Source organism: Garra rufa, chromosome 25, assembly GCF_049309525.1.
Source record: "Garra rufa chromosome 25, GarRuf1.0, whole genome shotgun sequence".
Taxonomy (NCBI): Eukaryota; Metazoa; Chordata; class Actinopteri; order Cypriniformes; family Cyprinidae; genus Garra; species Garra rufa.
Window position 1 is genome coordinate 25,012,089 of NC_133385.1, and position 22,944 is coordinate 25,035,032.

General features: G+C 38.2%; 1 protein-coding gene across 2 annotated transcripts; it reads right to left on the reverse strand.

Moving 5' to 3' along the window:
• Positions 1-1,704: 1,704 nt before the first annotated feature.
• znf800a (zinc finger protein 800a) lies at positions 1,705-19,132 on the reverse strand. 2 transcript variants are annotated; one of them, XM_073831882.1, is made up of 6 exons: positions 18,853-19,132; positions 14,338-14,485; positions 8,736-8,831; positions 8,353-8,496; positions 6,174-7,923; positions 1,705-2,758 (listed from the first exon to the last, which is right to left on the reverse strand). In XM_073831882.1, coding segments are annotated over exons 2-6 (2,118 nt in total). In that variant the 5' UTR covers positions 14,465-14,485; positions 18,853-19,132; the 3' UTR covers positions 1,705-2,757. The 2 variants fall into 2 exon arrangements, with proteins under 2 accessions (XP_073687983.1, XP_073687982.1); XM_073831881.1 differs by lacking the exon at positions 1,705-2,758 and having other exon boundaries at positions 6,170-7,923.
• Between the last annotated feature and the right edge of the window lie 3,812 nt (positions 19,133-22,944).

Consider the following 22,944-nt stretch of genomic DNA (forward strand, 5'->3'; position numbering starts at 1 on the left):
CAACAATGACTGAATGATTTTGAGATCCATCTTTTCACACTGAGGACAACTGAGAGGCTCATATGCAGATATTACAAAAGGTTCAAACGCTCACTGATGCTCTAGAAGAAAACACAATGCATTAAGACCCAGGGGTGTAAACTTTTGAACAGAATGAAGATGTGTACATTTTTTTTTGCCTAAATATCTTTTTTTTTTTCATTTAGTACTGCCCTTCAGAAGCTACAAAAGATACTTACATGTTTCCCAGAAGACAAAATAAGTTAAATTTATTTATCTTCTGAAGAATCAGTGAGCGTTTGAACCTTATGTAATAGTTGCTTATGAGTCCCTCAGTGTGTAAATCAATGGATCTCAAACTCATACAGTCAATGTCGGAAAGGGTTCAAATACACAAAAATGCTGAAAACCCAAAGGATTTGTGGGACCTAAAGGATTTTTCTGAAGAACAACTGTTCAGGACAAACAATTAGGGACTCATGAACAACTATCACTGAACAAAACAAACAGCTGTGAACGGGCTCATTTTTATCAATTCAACTATTATTTTCTCCAGTGAACTATATGTAAACGTCTTTATGCGAAATATCTTATTCAGGTCAGTACTAAATAAAAGATAGCATGCATTTTGTATGATCCCTCTTAATTTTGGTAAAGTAATTAAGATTTCACACATTCTGCAAGGTGTATGTAAACTTTTGACAACTGTAAATCTGATCTACATTTCCTGCCCCCTAGGCAAATATAACAATATAAAGAGTTCGCTTCACTGATGCGATTATACCGAGTGTAGAAATATCCTATTAAACGCTCTATTTCCTTGAAATCAAACGAGTATTTGAGTTTCGCAGTCGCATCCCAGTTTCACGTGTGAATTGCAAGACTCACAAACATCCGTATGCTGACGTAATTGCAAAGGGGAGGAGTTACGTATACGTACGTGGCTTATTAATGCGTGACCGACTAACTTGTTTTATAAGTCTCACACTACCCAAGGTAATTTCTCCCGTATTACATTTAATGTGTATTTGAGAGTAAGGTGAGTAATTGTCAGATTTTCACTTATTCAGATTTCTAGCCTTTTTATAATTTCTGTAAATCAAATTCAACAGTTAATGAATTCTAATGAAACTTACGAAACGTCGAATGTTAAACGATTGATATGTAGGCAGATAGATTGATATTGTTTTCAAGTCACTTACTCAGGTTTTCATGTAATTTCTAGCCTATATTTTATTTGTGTATGTCAAATTCACTGGTTAGTGAGTTCTAATGAAACTTTTAGGAATAGGAATGTTAATCTATTGTGTGTGTGTGTGTGTGTGTGTGTGTGTGTGTGTGTGTGTGTGTGTGTGTGTGTGTGTGTGTGTACCTGGTATTCATCACGTTGTGGGGACCAAATGTCCCCACAAGGATAGGAATACCAGTAAATTTTGACCTTGTGGGGACATTTCTCAGGTCCCCATGAGGAAACAGGCTTATAAATCATGCACAATGAGTTTTTTTGAGGAAGTAAAAGTTTGCACAATCTCCTGTGAGGGCTAGGTTTAGGTGTAGGGTAGGGTTAGGGCGATAGAAAATACGGTTTGTACAGTATAAAAACCATTACGCCTATGGAATGTCCCCATAAAACATGTAAACCAGTGTGTGTGTGTGTGTGTGTGTGTGTGTGTGTGTGTGTGGATAGATAATATCCAAGAAAAGTTGACAATGAATGTGTTTATTATTTTTATTTGAACAAAAAATCCTACTGCAAGCAAGGATATACCAGGATTTTGCAAATAAAAAGGAGTGCGAACCATCAGAATGGATCTAGGTTTTGGCGTTTAGATAAAGCCCTATTGTACACATAAACAAAGGGTTTAATCAAGGCATTCTGCATGCACCCCAACTAAAAGAAACTGTACTTGCAATTTACTTGCTCAAAAGCTTCGTTATAACTATTTATACTTGAAAGCAACGATGAGAGCCATCTACTAAAACTTGAAAGTATTTTCTCATTAGCTTTAGTTATTAGTAGGCTACCAAACTAAAATACAGTAGTATTCTATTTCATTTTAGTCACGGTTGCAACTTTTCGTTAACGATGAACACAAAGTTTAAGCTGTTAAAAAAAAGAAAAGAAAAAAAAACTGGGCTCTCAATTAAGACACATCCTGAGCAGCTTAATATATGTAGGCTTCGACTTAAAGGGTAGAAGAAATATAAGTACATTTCTAACATTTCTAACAAATTAGCAGCATTTCAATCCATAGTTGATTAGAGAGGTGATCACATGGCAGCATATGAAGCGAGTTACATTAACTTACCTACTTATGAATATTTAACATTAGTTAGACATGCTGTACATATACAGAGAAACCTCCTATGTCTGTCCATTGTCCATTTATGAAACATTCTTTGTGTATTTGGAAACTGTCGGAGAAAATACAAAAAATAGTGGTATAATCCGTTTACAAATTAATCAAAATTCATTTCGAGAGTTGGTTTACTTTGTTAACACCAGTAATCAGTCAAACTTGTTCAAAGATCAATCTTCTTTTGGAGGGTGGATAGCATTTCTTTTACAACAGCGCCCTCCAGTGTAAAAAGCTTTTGGTGCACTTCGGTTTTTTGACTCATTCAACCCCTTTAGGCAAAGGTTATCCTCTGTTTTCTACCCACAAGTCTGTCCATATCCCTTTCTCGTCTTTCGCATGGAGATAAACCCATCCATGGAATCCAGTGCAAATGTGCTACGTATTCAGAGAAAAACAGTCTAAATGGAGAGACAGAAAGAAAACGTGAGAGAGAATCAAACATGTCATTCATCAAATATACAACAACATACTGTAGTCAATTACAGCAATGATTTCTATAGGTTTGAAGATGTTAGAGTTAGTTTCCTTATGAATAAATGTTCTGACATCATGTTCAAAACCTGCATGACTTCATTTTCTACTACATTCTTTAAAAATTTCCCTTTATAGAGATTCCAGGTTTGGAATTACAAGAGTATGAGCGAATACATTAACTGTCACTTTAAGGGAATGGGCATTTGCAAAATATCTCAAGCATCACTATTCTGTGGGCAAAACCACTGGAGGCCGCCAGGAGTTTAAAAGGTCAGGCCGAAACGTGTAAAAGTTCACCGCATCTACATATCTATTACAGAAAGCAGACGATGGGGAATCCCTCTCAGATACTATCTGTACCCATGAATTTAAATTAGAGTAATTCCTATTACAGTGACCTTAGAGACTTTGGCTGTGCATGTTACGAGAAAAATAAGCGCTGCGGCAACACTGGCTTGGGTAACACAAAGAATAATTGAAAAACCAAATGTGCCTAATTTCGATCTCTAGAAACCACTTAAAAGTTTAAGAAATGAAACATAACCAAAATCTGTATCAGTATTTGCTGAAGAAAATGTCAGTACTGCTTGCCCATGCCGCAACAATGCTAGGGTGATTCTGGGTGGTTGCTTACTGGCCAAACTTAGTCTTAATACTTTGATTTAAAACAGAGTTCCTCAAATGCAACCTTGGCACATCTGATCGAGGTATTCAGCACTGCAGAATTTAGCTCCAACCAGTCGGCATTCCCTGACCCAGGGGTGCCCAAATTCGGTCCTGGAGGACCGGTGTCCTGCAGAGTTTAGCTCCAACTTGCCTCGACAGACCTGCCAGCAAGTTTCTAGTATTCCTAGTAAGAGCTTGATTAGCTGGTTCAGGTGTGTCTAATTTAGGGGTTAAAGCTAAACTCTGCAGGTCACTGACTCTCCAGGACTGAGTTAGGTCACCCCTGCCCTAGCCTCTCCTGCCATACCCTGGTGATCGTCGCCCATGATCCAGGAACGCAGTTTCAATTGAGTGGGGACCTTCTCCAGGACCTTAGGGCGGATCAAGAATGAACGTGATCACAGGGGGATATCCCACTCACTCCCCTTGGATGGCAATGCCATACCTTATGGCTGGGGTGCCCAAACTCGGTCCTAGAGGGCCGATGTACTATAGAGTTTAGCTCCAACTCCAATTAGACACACCTGAACCAACCTCCAGGACCAAGTTTGGGCACCTCTTCCCTTATGGCTTTAACCATAATCAATGTCACATGAGCAAGCTAATAAAGGTCTTCGGAGTTACTAGAAAATTACAGGTAGGTGAGTTTGATCAGGGTTTGAGCTAAACTCGGATTTAAAGAGGCTTTAAAACAAACCTCCAACTATTATGAGGAATGGTTATTGTGATACTTGCCTAAAAAAGGCCCTTTAATAAAGACAAACGCTATGTCCTGCACAGTCTTGGAAACACAATCTTGTGAAACGGCTGAATGTTTGATTCTGTAGAGCATCTTATCCATTATAGTCGGGAGGAATGCTGCAAGCATATTAAGGCATTAAAGCTCACATCGGTTTGAAACCTTGCATCCAATTATAAGGGACTGTACCTTCATAGACATAGTCTAGGCAAGTCTTTCATCTAATTCAACAGTCTAAGATCACTATTTTTGGAACACTAAGCAGTGCTTTCTTAGGAGTACTTAAGATGGCTGGATAAAATATTTACGGAGTATTATACAGTGTTATTTACAGGCTGTGGTGCTCTGTAACTTGTTACAAACAGCATTTTGAATGAGATTTTTACATTTTCGGGAGATAATGTTAGTGGTGCTTCCCAGTGCAAAACTTGCATCTATCCTGTAGAGTTTAGCTCCAATGCTAATTAAACTCACCTGAACCATCTGATCAAGGTATTCAGGATTTTTAGGAACTTCCAGGCAAGTGTGTCGGGGCTAAACTGGCTCTCCAAAAGTGGGATTGTACGCCCCAGTGCTAAGGTGTTCTGGGTGGTTACCAGGTTGTTGTTTTGTAATTTTTAGGGTGTCCTGGGCGCTTACTGAGGATTTGCTAGGTGGTTAACTACTGGCCCAAAGTCAAATAACTCCAGCTGCAAGTCTCTATAGGCGCTTTCACACCACATAGTTTTAGTAACTCAGTTCTAGGAACTACCCAGTATGGTTGTTCCTAAAGAACCAATTTCCCCTTCAGGCCATATTCCTGGTTTTGCTTTGATCTAAGCTGTTTTTGTTGTCTGTTGTGGGTTTTCTGATAACAGAGATGGAATGCAAACGCACAATTTACATGATTAAAAGAGCATGAAAATCTGACTAAACCCCTAGGACAACTTGCAGTATTACATATCACTGAGGCCGAGAAAAGAACACAACGCTGCAAACAACAGGTAGCTTAATGCCATTATCATCACTGTTTTCCATGTTCATGGAGTAAATATTTTTACACGCTTTTTAAAAATGCCAATCAGCATACAATTACTTCACTAGTAGTTCCTATAGAACTGTTTTAGACCCTACTCTGAAGTAGGAGCTAATGTAGTTCCTCCAAACGGACTTCCTAGAACTAAATATGTTTGACACAGCAAAAAGCGGGAACTTCTGTCAATCGTTCTAGGAACTATGAAAAGGTTCCTGTGGTGCAAAAGCCCTTTATAATACTCTGGTCCCTGAATATGACTCAGGACCCTTTGTCAATGTAAGTCTAAAGTGGGGGTGTCAAAACTCGATCCTGGAGGGCCGTTGTCCTGCAGAGTTTAGCTCCAACCCCAATTAATCACAACTGAAAGAGATAATCAAGGTCTTACTAGGCATACTTGAAACTTCCAGTCAGGTGTGTTGAGACAAGTTGGAGCTAAACTCTGCAGGACACCAGCCCTCCAGGACTGTGTTTGGGCACCCCTGGTCTAAAGGATTTTTTCCCGCCTTTTTTCTCCTATGACAAGTCTAACTGCTGGAAAATTAGTAAGACATCTTACCTCAAAACAAAACATAGTGTGGGGTACTATTAACCTCCATAATGCAAACAGAGTAGGACAAGTTACAACCAAAAGTTCAACGCTTAAGGGTGAAGGGGTCTCCAACCCTGCTCCTGGAGAGCTACCATCCTGCATATTTCAGCTTCAACCCCAATCAAACACACCTGAACCAGATAATCAAGGTGTTACTTGATAATTACAGTCAGTTATGTTGGAGCAGGGTTGGAACTGAAGTCTGCAGGGCGGTAGCTCTCCAGGAGCAGGGTTGGAGATCCATGGATTAAGGTTTTAAGGCTCGCCTTAGTAAGCAACGCTAATTATCTTAAGATGCTTTTTGAATGGCATAACAGAGGAGCAACCTACCAAATGAGGGCCTTTGATCGAGTGCTTCTTCCTTGTAATTTGTCCCCACTTGCGATGGCAGTCCTGTGTCTCCGCCTGTGCGTCTCAAGGTAGACCTTTTTGGCAAACGCCCGGCCACACATATCGCATGCGTGAAGGGAAAAGTTTTTCGTTACTCTAACCTCCGTGCAGGTCTCCTGGCTTCTGGTGATGGGTGCCCCCTTGATAACGTTATGACTGCGAGTGACATGCGGGTTCTTGGACGCTGGAAGGTTCTTGTCTTGTCTATTTGGTGTAAGTGGAGACTCGAGTTTGCCTGTGTTAAGGGACGTTAGAGCGGAATGCTTTCGAGTGTTTGGAGATGTAGGGGATTCTTGTTTCTTTGCTTTGGAAGATGCAAGAGGATCTTGTTGACAACTTTTAGGAGAATCTGGTGGGTCTTGAGTTTTAAGCTTCCCGTTACCCTCTTCTTTTGAGTTTGTTTTCTTGCTTCCGCTGTTCAAGACTGCATCAGCTGGTTTCTTAACTGCCTGGTTCTCCAAGGCAGGCATAACCTTCGCCAGGTAGCGTGATGACTTCTTGTGCACCACTGTGATGTGGCGAATGACGTCGCGTTTCCGGCGTGACTCGTATCTGCAGATGGGGCATCGGTAAAACTTGATGTAGATGCTGTCGTTTCCATCAGTGTGCAGCTCGGCAATGTGCTTGCCCAGATTCTGACTGGTACTGAACTGACGTTTACACAACCAGCAGTAGATCCTCTTGAAGTCAAAACTCACACCGTGGTTTCCATCATCGTCTGAAGCACTTGAGAGAGACTCTTTCTTTGTAAAAACCTTATCTCTTCTCTCATGCTTCGATTTGGCCTTCTGAGAGCTGTTTTCTAGAATGGGCATCTTGTGAACGATTCGCATGTGCCGCCTAAGCATTAGCTGGGAGCTGTATTTGCGTTTGCACAGCTTGCAGCGACAATTCGTCAGGTTGTACTGTGTCTTCTCTTGCTTCAGAGGAGAGCTTGGTGGTTTTGCTGGAGAAGGAGGACGAGTGTCAAGTAGAAGAGGCTGGCCTGGTCTTGTGGCAATTTCTGGTGTGATTAAATCCCGCTTTAAACCACGATGGACTTCGTCAAAGTGGCGACGAACATTGGCCTTGGTGGCAAAGGACTTTTTGCATACTGGGCAACTCTTCCCAGGAGACGGTGGTGGTTCAATAGGGTGCTTGTCCTTCACCATAGACAGCAGGCTTGTAGGCACTGTTCGTGTCTCTGTAAATTTGCGTAACTCCTCCATCCTTTGCCAATGCATCTTCCGGCAATGGCGTCGGACGCTACGCCTGGAGCTGAAGTCCTTTCCGCAAAGGCAGCAAGAAATCCTCATCTCCTTTACCTCAGATGCAGCACTCTCTTCTTCTTCTTCCTCCCCTTCTACCGGCTCAATTTTTATTTGCTCTTCACAGCTCTGACCTTCTTTAGCAGGTGGTTCTTCCGGTTCAGTTTCCATCTCGTCATCAAAATCTGACTGTGGGACCTTTTTGGGTGCCAAAATAGATTTGCGGCGATTTTTCTTCTCAGGTAGTGGGATCAGAGTCTGGGGTGTAGGAGGTGGGTTTTCCGACATGTCCTGAATTTCCACTTCTGCCACTTGTTGGAACACTGCATTTGGGTTGGTCTCAATGGCCTCCAGCTGAATGACATGTTTTTCTTGGTCTTTCTGTGGATAGATGGCATGAAGAAGTTCTTTGATAGCTTGACTCTGGCCACCTTGTGAAGGCTCTGTATAAAGTAATAGCATCACAAAATATTAGCATGATTACATTTGTGGGCCCAACTGAGTGCAGATTTGATCTACAGAAAATGTGAGTGGGGCTTGTCCATGCAAAACCCGCCGTCACAAAGCTATGGTGTTGTGGGTGGTTTCTAGGGTATTACTAAAAAGTTACTAGGCCATTGCGAAGCAGTTACTTGAGTGTTCTACTTTTTTCTTCTGTGGAACACAAGAAGAATGTACTTTGAAAAATGTCACAGTTTTTTTGTCCAAACAGTGGAGGCCAATATGGTCCAATGTGTTTCTAGACCACAAATGCCTTTGAACAGTTAAAACATTCTTTAAAATATCTTCCTTTTGTGTTCTTGTAGGCTTCAAACAACATCAAGGTAAGCAAAGACAGAATTGTCATCTATATCTTAGGTGGATGTACAAACCATCTGACTGAGGTTGTCGGGAAAAGCAGTAGTGCTCCTTGTGAGTGACCAGATTTGGTAGACCACGGAACAGACTTCGACAGATTTTGCACTCAAATATGGTGTCAACCTCCTTCAGCAGCATGTGTTTGAGTTGAGCTGTACCTGCAAAATTGAAAACAAGCAATTATTATTAGGCATTAAACAAACATATTTTTATGTATGAAAAGTGTACTGGGAGGAATCTCATTGATGCAAAATCTCACTTATCATATTTTTCAACTTTGGGTCTTTCAATAAAAACAGAAAACACCTTGACCCTGGCTAAATGTCATACCTGGCGAATAAAAGAAGTCTACATTTAATGTATTTGCTGAATGATCAAGGTTCTGGGATTGAAGTACCTGAGCGAAAACACTCAATAATTTGATGAATTCCTGACTTGGAGGTCTGGAGCTGCTGCTGAAGCAGGGGTGGATCACCAGGCTCAACCGCATGAACTAAAACAGAAAGCAACATTTTAGATTATGCTTTAATAAAACAGTTTTTCACATATATCTTCTGTTTACATTCCAGAGTTTAGCTCCAACTTACCTCAACACACCTGCCTAAAAGTTTCTAGCATGTCTAGTAAGACCCTAATTAGCTGGTTTAGGTGTGTTTATTTAGGGTTGGAGCTAAACTCTGCTGGACACCGGCCCTCCAGGGTTGAGTTTGAAGACCTCTGGGCCAAAGGGTAAAAGTGGGAGATGAAACCCCATGACAGCTGGTCAAACAAAAAGAAGATTCACACCGCACAAACTTCACAATTCCAACCTGGATGTGTTTGTATCTTTCATTTACATTTGAATTAAAGCCACATGTAACTCTACTTTTTACTTACCTACACATGATATCAACTTTAGTGCATGACAGCAGGATGGATTACACACATAAAGACCCTGGATAATAACTATAGGAATTAACTAAATTCTTGAATAATTGCATTTTAAATATGATAGTGCAAATGTACAAGAAAAAGTAGAATATTATGTGAGCACAGTAGAATCTTGAAGAAAACTGAAAATCTTTAAGTCAAGTTTCTTTATTTTTATTATAATGAATTAAATAATGCATTCATCACTAGAACGTAACAGCAATGAATCTATGTATGGCATTCTTGCCTCAAGGCTTTCAAATAAAATTTTAATCGTTGTCTAGATGAAACTACTCAGTGTTTAGTTATCAGAGACGTGTCCAAAGACTGGAGGGAAGTGAGGCCAAGAAAAATAAAGTAGTAGCTCGATTTCCCCACAGACACAACCATCTTTTGGTTTGCAACACTCTATCATTCTTTTGGACACCTGCATGACTCTATCATTGCTCCTTAAGGCAACTCTGTAGTACACTGACAGTAGTGATCTCAACCTTCTGTTATTTTCTTTCCATGGACATCTACCAACTGAGAGTCACCTGGTAAAACCGTTTAATCTAAGGGGACTTCTGAGGATGTGTAAGTTACACCTTCTCATCTGACACCAGGTGTCTGAAAGTACACCTTATGTACAGTCGTGGCGAAACATTTTGAGAATTACATAAATATTGGAAATTGGAAAAGTTGCTGCTTAAGTTTTTATAATAGTATTTATAATTTGCATATACTCCAGAATGTTATGAAGAGTGATCAGATGAATTGCATAGTCCTTCTTTGCCATGAAAATGAACTTAATCCCGAAAAAAACTTTCCACTGCATTTCATTGCTGTCATTAAAGGACCTGCTGAGATCATTTCAGTAATCGTCTTGTTAACTCAGGTGAGAATGTTGACGAGCACAAGGCTGGAGATCATTATGTCAGGCTGATTGGGTTAGAATGGCAGACTTGACATGTTAAAAGGAGGGTGATGCTTGAAATCATTGTTCTTCCATTGTTAACCATGGTGACCTGCAAAGAAACGTGTGCAGCCATCATTGCGTTGCATAAAAATGGCTTCACAGGCAAGGATATTGTGGCTACTAAGATTGCACCTAAATCAACAATTTATAGGATCATCAAGAACTTCAAGGAAAGAGGTTCAATTCTTGTTAAGGCTTCAGGGCGTCCAAGAAAGTCCAGCAAGTGCCAGGATCGTCTCCTAAAGAGGATTCAGCTGCGGGATCGGAGTGCCACCAGTGTAGAGCTTGCTCAGGAATGGCAGCAGGCAGGTGTGAGCGCATCTGCACGCACAGTGAGGCCAAGACTTTTGGAAGATGGCCTGGTGTCAAGAAGGGCAGCAAAGAAGCCACTTCTCTCCAAAAAAAACATCAGGGACAGATTGATCTTCTGCAAAAAGTATGGCGAATGGACTGCTGAGGACTGGGGCAAAGTTATATTCTCCGATGAAGCCTCTTTCCGATTGTTTGGGGCATCTGGAAAAAGGCTTGTCCGGAGAAGAAAAGGTGAACGTTACCATCAGTCCTGTGTCATGCCAACAGTAAAGCATCCTGAGACCATTCATGTGTGGGGTTGCTTCTCATCCAAGGGAGTGGGCTCACTCACAATTTTGCCCAAAAACACAACCATGAATAAAGAATGGTACCAAAACACCCTCCAACAGCAACTTCTTCCAACAATCCAACAACAGTTTGGTGAAGAACAATGCATTTTCCAGCACGATGGAGCACCGTGCCATAAGGCAAAAGTGATAACTAAGTGGCTCGGGGACAAAACGTTGAAATTTTGGGTCCATGGCCTGGAAACTCCCCAGATCTTAATCCCATTGAGAACTTGTGGTCAATCCTCAAGAGGCGGGTGGACAAACAAAAACCCACTAATTCTGACAAACTCCAAGAAGTGATTATGAAAGAATGGGTTGCTATCAGTCAGGATTTGGCCCAGAAGTTGATTGAGAGCATGCCCAGTCGAATTGCAGAGGTCCTGAAAAAGAAGGGCCAACACTGCAAATACTGACTCTTTGCATAAGTCATGTAATGATCGATAAAAGCCTTTGAAACGTATGAAGTGCTTGTAATTATATTTCAGTACATCACAGAAACAACTGAAACAAAGATCTAAAAGCAGTTTAGCAGCAAACTTTGTGAAAACTAATATTTGTGTCATTCTCAAAACTTTTGGCCACGACTGTATAATTTTTCCCCAAATTTAAATCTTTACATTTAAATATTTAAATACCTTCCGCATTTCTCAGTGCATTAGTGAGGAAATTCTACTAAAATACAGTTCAGATCAAAAGTTTACATACACCTTGCAGGATCTTCAAAATGTTAATTATGGGGACAGCCATGGCCTAATGGTGAGCGAGTTGGGCTTGTAACCCAAAGGTTGCCGGTTCGATTCCCACACCGGCAGGAATTGTAGGTGGGGACTGTGAATAAACAGCGCTCTTTCCACCTTCAATACCATGAATGAAGTGCCCTTCTGTGTTTGTGTTTGTGTGTGTGTGTGTGTGTGAACTTGGATGGAGAAATGCAGTCATGACTTTTATTTTACCAAGAATCATACCTGAAAATACCTGAAGATAAAAGACATTTACATATAGTCCACAAGAGAAAATAATAGTTTAATTAATAAAAATGACCCTGTTTAAAAGTTTACATACACTTGATTCTTAATACTGTGTTGTTACCTGAAAGATTCACAACTTGTTTTATTTTAGAGCATTAAACACCGGGGGTGAAAACTTTTTGAATTTAAAGACCAGGGTAAATTTAAGTTATTTTGTCTTGTTAAACATGTAAGTATCTTCTAAAGCTTCTGAAGGTCAGTACTAAATGAAAAAATATGATATTTTGCCAAAATAAGAAAAATGTACACATATTCGTTCTGTTCAAAAGTTTACACCCCCGGCTCTTAATGCATTGTGTTTCCTTCTGAAGCATCAGTGAGCATTTAAACCTTCTGTAATAGTTGCATATGAGTCCCTCAGTTGTCCTCAATGTGAAAAGATGGATCTCAAAATCATACAGTCATTGTTGGAAAGGTTCAAATACACAAAAATGCTGAAAAACCAAAGAATTTGTGAGACCTGAAGGATTTTTCTGAAGAACAGCGGGCAGCTTAACTGTTCAGGACAAACAAGGGACTCATTAAACAACTATCACTAAGCAAAAAAAACAGCTGTGGATCATTCAGGTAATAACAGAGTATTAAGCATAAAGTGTAAACTTTTGAGCGTAGTCATTTTTATAATTTTTATAAGTCTCTTGTGGACTATATGTTAATGTCTTTCATGTAAAATATCTTATTCAGGTCAATAACATGCATTTTGCATAATTCCTCTTATTTTGGTAAAATAATTAACATTTTGCAGAGTCTCTAAGGTGTACATAAACTTTTGACCTTAACTGTACATTACTTAGACATAACTAGAGAACGGAAATGTAAGTTTAAATTAAAGAAAATGTTAAACTTCTAGACAAATAGCCATTTATCAACAACTCTACTCATCCAGGCTGAATAATAAAAGGGGTAATTGTGTATTAAATATTTTCCAAGCTAAAACAATACAATGCTGCTCAAACAAATCTTTCTGCATTAAAATACCATCCTGATTTTTTCAATAAGAAAGATTCAATGTCTATCTGGTCTGTGTCTCACTATCAGCCAGTATATGTGACCCTCCGCTTAAGAACAGCTTGTCTTTATTTATGGCCATAAATTACTATAAAGACAAACAACTCCAGGTCACTGAAATTAGCAGCACTGTAGAACACAAATAACAACCCGCTGAGCTAGAAATCTTATTCCAGCATTGATAATTATGGAAATATGTGGTAAACACATTGGAATGTGATTGTCCAACATTAACAACCAAGTCGCCACAAGACATTGCATTTAAATCGAACTACACTGATAGATCTCTGCAATAAATGTGTAGGGAAGGCATAAATCTTGATTTCACAATGCATGTGGAGCAACTACCTCTGATTATTTACAGATATAAGAGATAACACAGCATCGGATTATCAAGAAAATACATCCAAACTATATTTGTACTTTTGTTCTGGAAGTTCACTTCCAGAACAAAAATTTACAGATAATTTACTCACCCGCTTGTCAACCAAGATGTTCATGTCTTTCTTTCTTCAGTTGTAAAGAATTATGGTTTTTGAGGAAAATATTTCAGGATTTCTCTCCATATAATGGACTTCTATGGTGCCCCCGAGTTTAAACTTCTAAAATGCAGTTTAAATGCAGCTTCAAAGGGCTCTAAACAATCCCAGACAAGGAAGAAGGGTCTTATCTAGCAAAACGATTGTTTATTTTCTAAAAAAAATTGACAAATTTTACTTTTTAACCTCAAATGCTTGTCTTGTCTAGCTCTGCATGTACTCTGTTTTTTTTTTTAGTTCAAGACAGTTAGGGTATGTCGAAAAACTCCCATCTCATTTTCTCCTCCAACTCCAACAAAATCATCCTGTGTTTACAAAGTGTACATACAAAAAAGATCAAACACCCTTTACAAAAAACGGTAAAACAGCGCTGTAGGGCGATTTTGAAGTTGGAAGAGAGAATGAGATGGAAGTTTCTCAACATGCCCTAACTGTCTTGAACCGAAATACACATTGTTCACACAGAGCTAGACAAGACAAGCATTTGAGGGTAAAAATTATATAAATTGTAAAATTTTTTAGAAAATAACTGATCGTTTAGAGCCCTTTGAAGCTCCATTTATGATGCATTTTGGAAGTTCAAACTCATGGGCACCATAGAAGTCCACTATATGGAGAGAAATCCTGAAATGTTTTCCTCAAAAAAACTATTTCTTTACAACTGAAGAAAGACATGAACATCTTGGATGACAATGGGGTGAGTAAATTATCTCTTTTTTTTCTGGAAGTGAACTTCTCCTTTATATACCAAAAATCTGACCGATTTGTAACGTCAGACTAAAAGGAAAGATGTTTCTTTCCACTTTGGATTGACTTGCACTGACAAATGGTGCTCAATAAGACTAGGAATGTGTATTTAAAACGGAAACAGGGTCAGTTTTGATTTCATGTTGACTTTAAGGTGCCGAGTTCCTACCTGGATTTTTGCCACAAGGCTCTTGAGGGGTTTCTGTTGTTTGGCAACAGCAGGCCTGAAGTGTCTCAGTCTGGCAGCATTTGTCACTAGTCCGGCTTCCCTGATCTTCGCTGTTAGCAGCCTCCATCTCTGAGGCCTCTTTTATGAACTTAAAAGACAAATCACAAAGTTAATCAGCGGAGCTGTTTCTCCTCAATGCTTTTGATGGAGGAATGCCTCCCGAAATGGCAACAAGTTCTCCAGTAGCACAAATTGAAATTCCAAAATTGTATAGACAGGATTGAAAATATTTGCTTGTAGTAGGTTGACGCTGGTCGTTTATGCAGGTACTGACAAAGACAAACAGACATTACTGTCGCTGTGATGATCGTGCGATGATGAAGACCTTTCACTGCACATTTACCAAGGAAATAAATGTCAAGATGAGGCATAACGGCTATGTGCTAAAAAGGACAAAACAATATGGCAATATGAATTATGGAAATGTCTGTCATGCATCAAACCAACATCATAATTGCCTAGACGTAATGGAAAAGAGAATGCCTGACAACAGGACAAACTGAAATGAGATTGCATCCTGATATATTGGACTTAAAGGGACAGTTCACCCAAAAATGAAAATTCTGTCATTAATTACTCACCCTCTTGTCGTTCCAAACCTGTATACCTTTGTTCATCTTTAAAACCCAAGCTGAGATATTTCGGATGAAATCCGAGAGCTTTCTGATCCTGCATAGACAGCAATGTGACTACAACGCTCAAGGCACAAAAACGCACCCTTGCGCCATTATGGAAAGTACCACATCCAAAATATCTTAATTTGTGTTCTAAAGATTTTTTGGTGAACTATCCCTTTAAAGCCTTTTACAAAATCAAGTTGACATGAACTTTGAATTTAAAAGATTAGTTAACTTTCAGAACAAAAATTTACAGATAATGTACTCACCCCCTTGTCATCCAAGATGTTCATGTATTTCTTTCAGCAGTTGTGAAGAAATTGTTTTTTTTCTTGCTGAAAACATTTTAGGAATTTTCTCCATATAATGGACTTCTATGGTGCTCCGAGTTTGAACTTCCAAAATGCAGTTTAAATGCGGCTTCAAACGATCCCAAATGTGATGTAAACAATCCCAACCGAGGAAGAAGGGTTTTATCTGGCAAAATGATTAGTTACATTTTTTGAGAAAGAAAATGAGATGGGAGTTTTTTGACAAAACAGGCAGACCAAGACAAGATGAGCATTGAGGTTAAAAAGTATAAAATTTGAAATAAACAAAAACAAACAAACAGACTGTTTCACTAGATAAGACCCGTCTTCTATGGCTGGGATCATTTAAAGCCCATTGAAGCTGCATTTAAACTGCATTTTGGAAGTTCAAACTCATGGGCACCATTGAAGTCCACTATATGGAGAACATTTCTGAAATGTTTTCCTCAAGAAACATAATTTCATTACGACTGAAGAAAGTAAGACAGGAACATCTTGGATGACATGGGGGTGAGTAAATTATCGGTACATTTTTGTTCTGGCAGTGAACTAATCCCTTAAAAAGTATGAAAAACTCCCAACACAAATTAAGATATTTTGGATGAAATCTGAGAGCCAAGGGCCCTACCATGTTCAGAAACACAGCACGGACATCAGTAAAACAGTCCATGTGACAAAAGTGTTTCAACCCTAATTTTCCAAAGCTTCAACAATACTTTAAGTGCGCAAAGAAAGCAAAAATAACGACTTTATTCAACAATTCTTCTCCTTCGTGTCACCCTAGCACCATTATGGAAAGTACCACATCCAAAATATCTTAATTTGTGTCTTAATTATTGATTGGAACGACATGAGGGTGAGTAATTAATTACAGGATTTTCATTTTTGAGTGAACTATCCCTTTAAAACCCCACAAGATCATTCAATGAACTTTAAATGTTAATCAAATTAGTCTAAATGTAAAGTATCAAATGTAAAACACATTGAATTCCATTGAATAGCAAAAATCAGACAACTATGCACATATCAGAGTGGAAATATCCAAATAATCATCATTAGCAGCCATCGCATTCACAAAAAGCACCATACTATGATATTTATAATGTTACGACAGTAAAACTGTGGTAACATGATTAACAAAGTCACTAAAACTGTGCCTCAAAAACGAATTATAAACACCAGTTAACACAAAAATCATAATAGCAACGAATAACATGAACTTATTTGACGTATAACTGAACAGATTGTAGTTTAACATATGTATACATTTCATATTAATATTTCATTTCTTTTAAAATCTTCACTTTTGTCGTTTTTTATCTTTTAAATTGTATTGTGGTGTGACAAGCGGTTGACTTTTCTTGTCAACGATCTCTTTATAGTCGTAAGTAGCTGCTGGAGCTAGTGACTGTGGTATTTGGGCGGAAACTGTTGTTACCATGGTAAAAGGTATTCACTGATGTGCTTCGGTGTGTGCCGTGGTATTAACGTAACCTGTTTGCTCATAAAAGCGCAAATGAAATCTATAAAATGCAGTGTTGTGGTTGTGAAGGACATATACACCTGACTGTACCGCCAGTGTCCTGGCCAAAACATTCGCCAGGCAGGAAGTCGAAAGCGGTGCTCTCGAACGAGCACGTGTCCGTGGCTAACCGTATAAATGAACATAATTGTGCTTTATAATATCACCTTCATGTTTTTATATGCCGCGATTCTGATGCTTGCAGGGAAATGAGTTCGATGCGAGTCGTATTGTGTTTGGCAAATCAATAAGTCGCGGGTTCATCTTACTATCCGTGTGGACTCGTGCCTAAACAAGTACTTGGCAAACTTCATAACAATTGAAGATTTAACGTTACCAATAACGCTAAAGCGTGATATCTGACTGCGAGTCCACGCATAACAACCGAACGTCTTGAAATGACCATCACCACCCAAAAGCATCACATTTGGCCACGTGACCGGAAAAATAATAATTTAAAATAATAGACACACGATCTGTAAGCTCCTAGAGCTTTTGGATTAAGCACGTTTTAGCTATTCAAATCATTATTAAATTATGTTTTAAACAGCGAGGTGCTTAAAATCTAGATCCTAGGGTTGTTTAGAATTGCGTGGTCACGCAAGCACACTTACCAAAACAAAAACATCATGATTATATATCACGCGTTTATACATACATCCATTTATACACAGTTAAGCAATGAACTCACACTTTTAAAGTACAAAAGAAATGTAGGCTACATAACTTGTTTAAAAACACACTCGCTTTCTTTCGCGAGTCCCCATCGAAACACACTGGGACCACAAGGGGCCAAATGTGAGAGAGCAATGTAAAAAAGTTGACACCCAAATCCAACACTGACACTCTCCAAATTGAAGCGAATATATCCAACTGGAACGTCTGGATGCCAAGCATACACCTTTTAACACGAGTTCACACGTTTGACTGACTTAGATGGAAGATTGTGGATGCATGTGTGCGGGAACGCGCGAAGCCATTGGCAGCACAAGCATCACCAAGTCCACAGTTGCTAAAAACAGGCATCTGACCACGAAAGAGAGACTGTATCCTAGGCTATCGCTGGGATAACGGCGAAAACTGTGCGTTCGCGCTATTCGTGGCTATTTATGTGGTTCTAAAACCTGATGGAAAAGCGTTGTCCCCTATGCGCAATTTAGACACGTCGTGGCGCATACACAGTTCATTTAGCCAAACTGTTTTAAAATGTAAGCCCAGGTTATATCGCCGGGTTTTTGCGGATATTCAGGCTATTTAGCGTTTTCGTGAAGCAATTTGCATCGCTCCATTATTCTGTAAATCTCTTTTACACGGTTACATTGTCAGGCCAAATCTCCTCTATTGCGGACCACAATGGGCCAGATTAACTTGATGGAGAAGGAGAGCCCATGTGCAGAATGGAGCTTTAAAGCGGCATAAGAGGGACTGATGCTTACCAGGGAGTGAGTGCGGCGTAAAGGCGGGCTGAGGCGAGAGCCTGATACAAAAGACGACGTTGCCACTAACTTGCAGTGTTCCCCGAACCCAAACCCAGCAAAATATGAAATCGCGTCCTCGCAGAGTCACAAAGCGAGCACATTCGAGCGGATTTGCGCGATTATGGGGCACGTCCGAATGATAAAGTGCTGCGCTTTGCGGCGCTGTGCCATCTTCCCGAAGCCGCTTTGGCGCACAGGTCTGGTGACCCTTCCGCCTTTACGCGTCCTCTCCGCTTCGGTGTTTTGTTATTAAGTGCCATATTCGCTCCCAAGTAGGCCCGTGGACTTGCTCTACCTCTGCGGGCGGTCGTGGCGAGTCCGAATCAACTCTCGCTCTAATTTAAGCGCTCGGAACAAGTGCGTTTTCCCCGGTTGCACAGCCAGCACGAACGGTGACGCCATTTTCTGTTAAGAACAACCACGTTCGCGCAGGATAGGAAACGACACTGGTCCGCTGCACGATTCCGGGCCCGAGTGGGCAACTCCCGCGTTTGAAATCAGCCGAGATGTGTTCGCAGAGTTCTTACCTTTCGGAAAAACAATGCTGGCTTTCGAGTTACGATGGTCGGACGCGGTCCGGGGTTGTTTCTCTCGCCTCTCGCGGTGACGCTGCCCTCTCGGAAGCTGCCTTTGTGCACCGCGAGGACCTCTCGGCGGAGAAGCGGCTGTTGCGCAAAGGTGCAATGGATGTTCAAGACCACCAAAATGTGGCACCCGATGTTGTCGCCGGGTTGGTGCTTTTACATCTGACCCCCCACAACCCGTGCCACTAAGTGAGGAAATTAACGAGCCGTTTTTATATCACACACCCAAACGAAACCGTTGCGAATGCACCGATTCCAAATCCACATTTAAGCCAAACCAGTCTTTCCCTTGGCGACTAAGACGGCGATTTAATTTATGAAAAAATATAAAAAAGACTTTATACGAAAATCTTTCCCAAATCATATTATAATTATATTTTGACTACATCTGAATTAATTTATAAGGGATTTTTTAATTACACAAACTTTTAACTACTTTAAATCTCGAAAAACTTCTTTCTAAAAGTGTTTGTTAGAAAATTGAACATGTCTTGGAATATATTCAGGCCTTGATCGACCTTCAACTAGATTTTAATCTCTGCTTTTATTGATTTTTGATATTTTTGTGATCGAAAAATTGAATAAAAGTCACAATAAGTGAGTTAGAAGCTTATTAACTTTGGATTTTTGAATAAATAAATATATAAATTGATTGTTTCTTAAGTAAAATACTGAAATGTGACCACAAAACCAGTCATAAGGGTCAAATTTGTTAAATTGAGGTTTATACATAATCTGAGAGCTAAATAAATAAGATTTCCACTGATATAGTTTGTTAGGATATTACAATATTTGGCTATTTGAGATACTAACTATTTGAAAATCTGGAATCTGAGGGTGCAAAAAGAAAGAGAAAATCGCCTTTAAAGTTAAAAATGAAGTTTTTATATATTTACGGTAGGAAAGTTGCAAAATATCTTCATGGAACATGATCTTTACTTAATATCCTAATGATTTTTGGCATAAAAGAAAAATAAATAAATAAATATATAAATTGATTGTTTCTGAAGTAAAATATGGAAATATGACCACAAAACCAGTCGTAAGGGTCAATTTTGTTAAATTGAGGTTTATACATAATCTGAAAGCTAAATAAATAAGATTTCCACTGATATAGTTTGTTAGGATATTACAATATTTGGCTATTTGAGATACTAACTATTCGCAAATCTGGAATCTGAGGGTGCAAAAAGAAAGAGAAAATTGCTTTTAAAGTTGTTCAAATGAAGTTCTTAGCAATGCACTAATTAAAAAATTACGTTTTTGTATATTTATGGTAGGAAATTTACAAAATATCTTCATGGAATATGATCTTTAATTAATATCCTAATGATTTTTGGCATAAAAGAAAAATCTATAATTTTGATAATAATCAGTTTAGGTAAACACACCTAAATCTACTCTCAGATAAAAAATATAAATTTCTAATTAATTAAGAAAAGTTAAGAAAAAACATACAATTTAGAAGGGAAGTTGGGATGTCTGGATAAGAAACACCCTAAATAAAGAAATTCTGGCAAATGTAGCATTTCAACAATCTTAAAAATGAGAAAAAATTAAAGGAGCACAATAGAGTATACACTTTAATTTTAAAGTAGGTATAATTCTATTTAAATCTATTAATTTTATTATTTCTCCTAACTGAATAATCACTTTTTTATTATGAGTTTTGATTATTAGTATTATTTATTTTATGCCATGACAGTTTGCGATTTTAGCATCTACAAGAATCAAATCATAAACATAACATAAAAGTAGTGGCCTATTCATTGGAACACTCTTGAAATTAACGCTGAAAGGACATTACAACTCTTTGTGGCCGAGCGAACACACCTACTTGTGTTCACAACTTTTAACTGTTGCCACCAAAATTAGCATATCATTGTTGTTCCCATTGAACTGGTAATGTAAGCAGTTCTCGGTCACTCTCTTCACTGCGCATCTGCATTTTGTAAACGTAATTGCTAACAGGTTTGTTTGGGTAAACTGGTGTCCAATGATAAATGTTGCCTGTAACTACTCAAGTAATCACTGTTTTCCCACATAAGTAAGATGTTCTCATGGATGATTTGCATTAAACAAACCAAATGGTTGATTTTATTTTATCTCTAGCTTCGCTTTTGCTAATACATTTTCGATTTTTGTAGTAAATCCTGGTGATTTTTAGTGGATTTATGAAATTTCTTTACATATCAGATCCATACTCTTAAAAATAAAAGTTCAAAAAGGGTGTTTTCACAGCAGTGCTGTAGAAGAGCCACTTTTGGTTCCTCAAAGTATACCTTTCAGTGAACAGATTTTTTTCAAAGAACCATTTTTCATTTTCATTTTTTAGTGTGAAGACTCTCATGTCGTTCCAAACCCGTAAGACCTTCGTCCATCTTTAGAACACAAATGAAGATGAAATCCGAGAGCTTTCTGACCCTGCATAGACAGCAATGCAACAGATGAATTGCAGCTACTATGTTCAAGGCCCAGAAAGGTTGTAAGGACATCCTTAAAATAGTCCATGTGACATTAGTGGTTTAACTGTAACTTTATGAAGCTACGGAAATACTTTGTGTGTGCAAAGAAAACAAAATAATGACTTTATTCAACAGTTTCTTGGTCAGAAAGCAAAAATATCTTAATTTGTGTTCTGGTGATGAACGAAGGTCTTATGGGTTTGGCACGACGTGAGGGTGAGTAATTATTAAAAGAATTTTCATTTTTGGCTCAACTATCCCTTCAAGGATTTTAAAGCTTTAAAAGTTCTTTATGAAGCCAGATGACTTTATTTACTTTATTTTGCACCATATATTTAATGATTTATCATTTTAAGCCTACCTACACATTTTTGGTTATTAAATAAATAAATAATACAATAAATAATGACTTATTTTAACATTTTATAATGGTTACATCTCATTTTGAACATAGGCAGTCATAAAAGATTCTCACTGCGAAACGGAAAATTCTTATGTGTGTGGTCTACGTATAACAAATATCTCGGCCATGGTGTTTAAAACTAAATTAAAAGGTAAAGCAACAGTTTTGTACATTCAGTGCAATTCCAGTTCATTTCATGTGACATTTTTTAAAGAAGTCTTTTCTGCTCACCAAGCCTGCATTTATTTGATTCAAAGTACAGCAAAAACAGTCAAATGTTGAAATATTTTTTTTATTTAAAATAACTGGTTTTATTTGCAAATATTTTAAAATGTAATTTATTCCTGTGATTTCAAAGCTGAATTTTTAGCATTATTACTCCAGTCACGTGAACCTTCAGAAATCATTCTAATATTCCGATTTGCTGCTTAAAAAAATATTTATTATTATGTTGAAAACAGTTTTTAAGGTTTATCTGATGAATAGAAAGTTCAGAAGAACAGCATTTATCTGAAATAGAAATCTTTTGTAATATTATAAATGTCTTTATCATAACTCTTGATCAATTTAAAGCGTCCTTGATAAATAAAAGTATTAATTTATATCATTTCTTTCCAAAAAAAAAATATATATATACATATATATATATATATATATATATATATATATATATATATATATACATACATATATATATATATATGGTATAGTGTATAATGTTACAAAAGCTTTTTATTTCAGATAAATGCTGATATTTGGATCTTTCTATTCATCAAAGAATCTAAAGGATCATGTGACACTGAAGACTGGAGTAATGATGCTGAAAATGTAGCTTTGATCAAAGAAATAAATTACATTTTAAAATATATTCAAATAGAAAACAGTTAAAATATTTCAAAACTGTACTGTTTTTGCTGTACTTTGGATGAAATAAATGCAGGCTTGGTGAGCAGAAAAATCTTACAGTTCAAAAACTTTTGACTGGTAGTGTATGAATTTTTGGTTGTATGGACACACAAAGTAGGTTCTTTTTCTTTTTTTTTCTAGTTCAGTTCAGGTAAGAAGGTGTCTTTGACACCATTTTTCCATGTGTCTCTGTCCCTGTGTTAGAAGGATAGGTGACTCATCTAACTAGGTAACTAGGACTTCCATTGTATGGACAAAAAC

Bases quoted from the DNA above. Each gene is read 5' to 3' on its own strand.
- znf800a (XM_073831881.1), bottom strand. From the start codon at position 14,464: ATGGAGGCTGCTAACAGCGAAGATCAGGGAAGCCGGACTAGTGACAAA. The intron at 8,832-14,337 runs GTAGGAACTCGG...TTTCTGTTTTAG, and splicing joins GCCTTGTGGCAAAAATCCAG to TTCATGCGGTTGAGCCTGGT. The intron at 8,497-8,735 runs GTACTTCAATCC...TCAATTTTGCAG, and splicing joins TATTGAGTGTTTTCGCTCAG to GTACAGCTCAACTCAAACAC.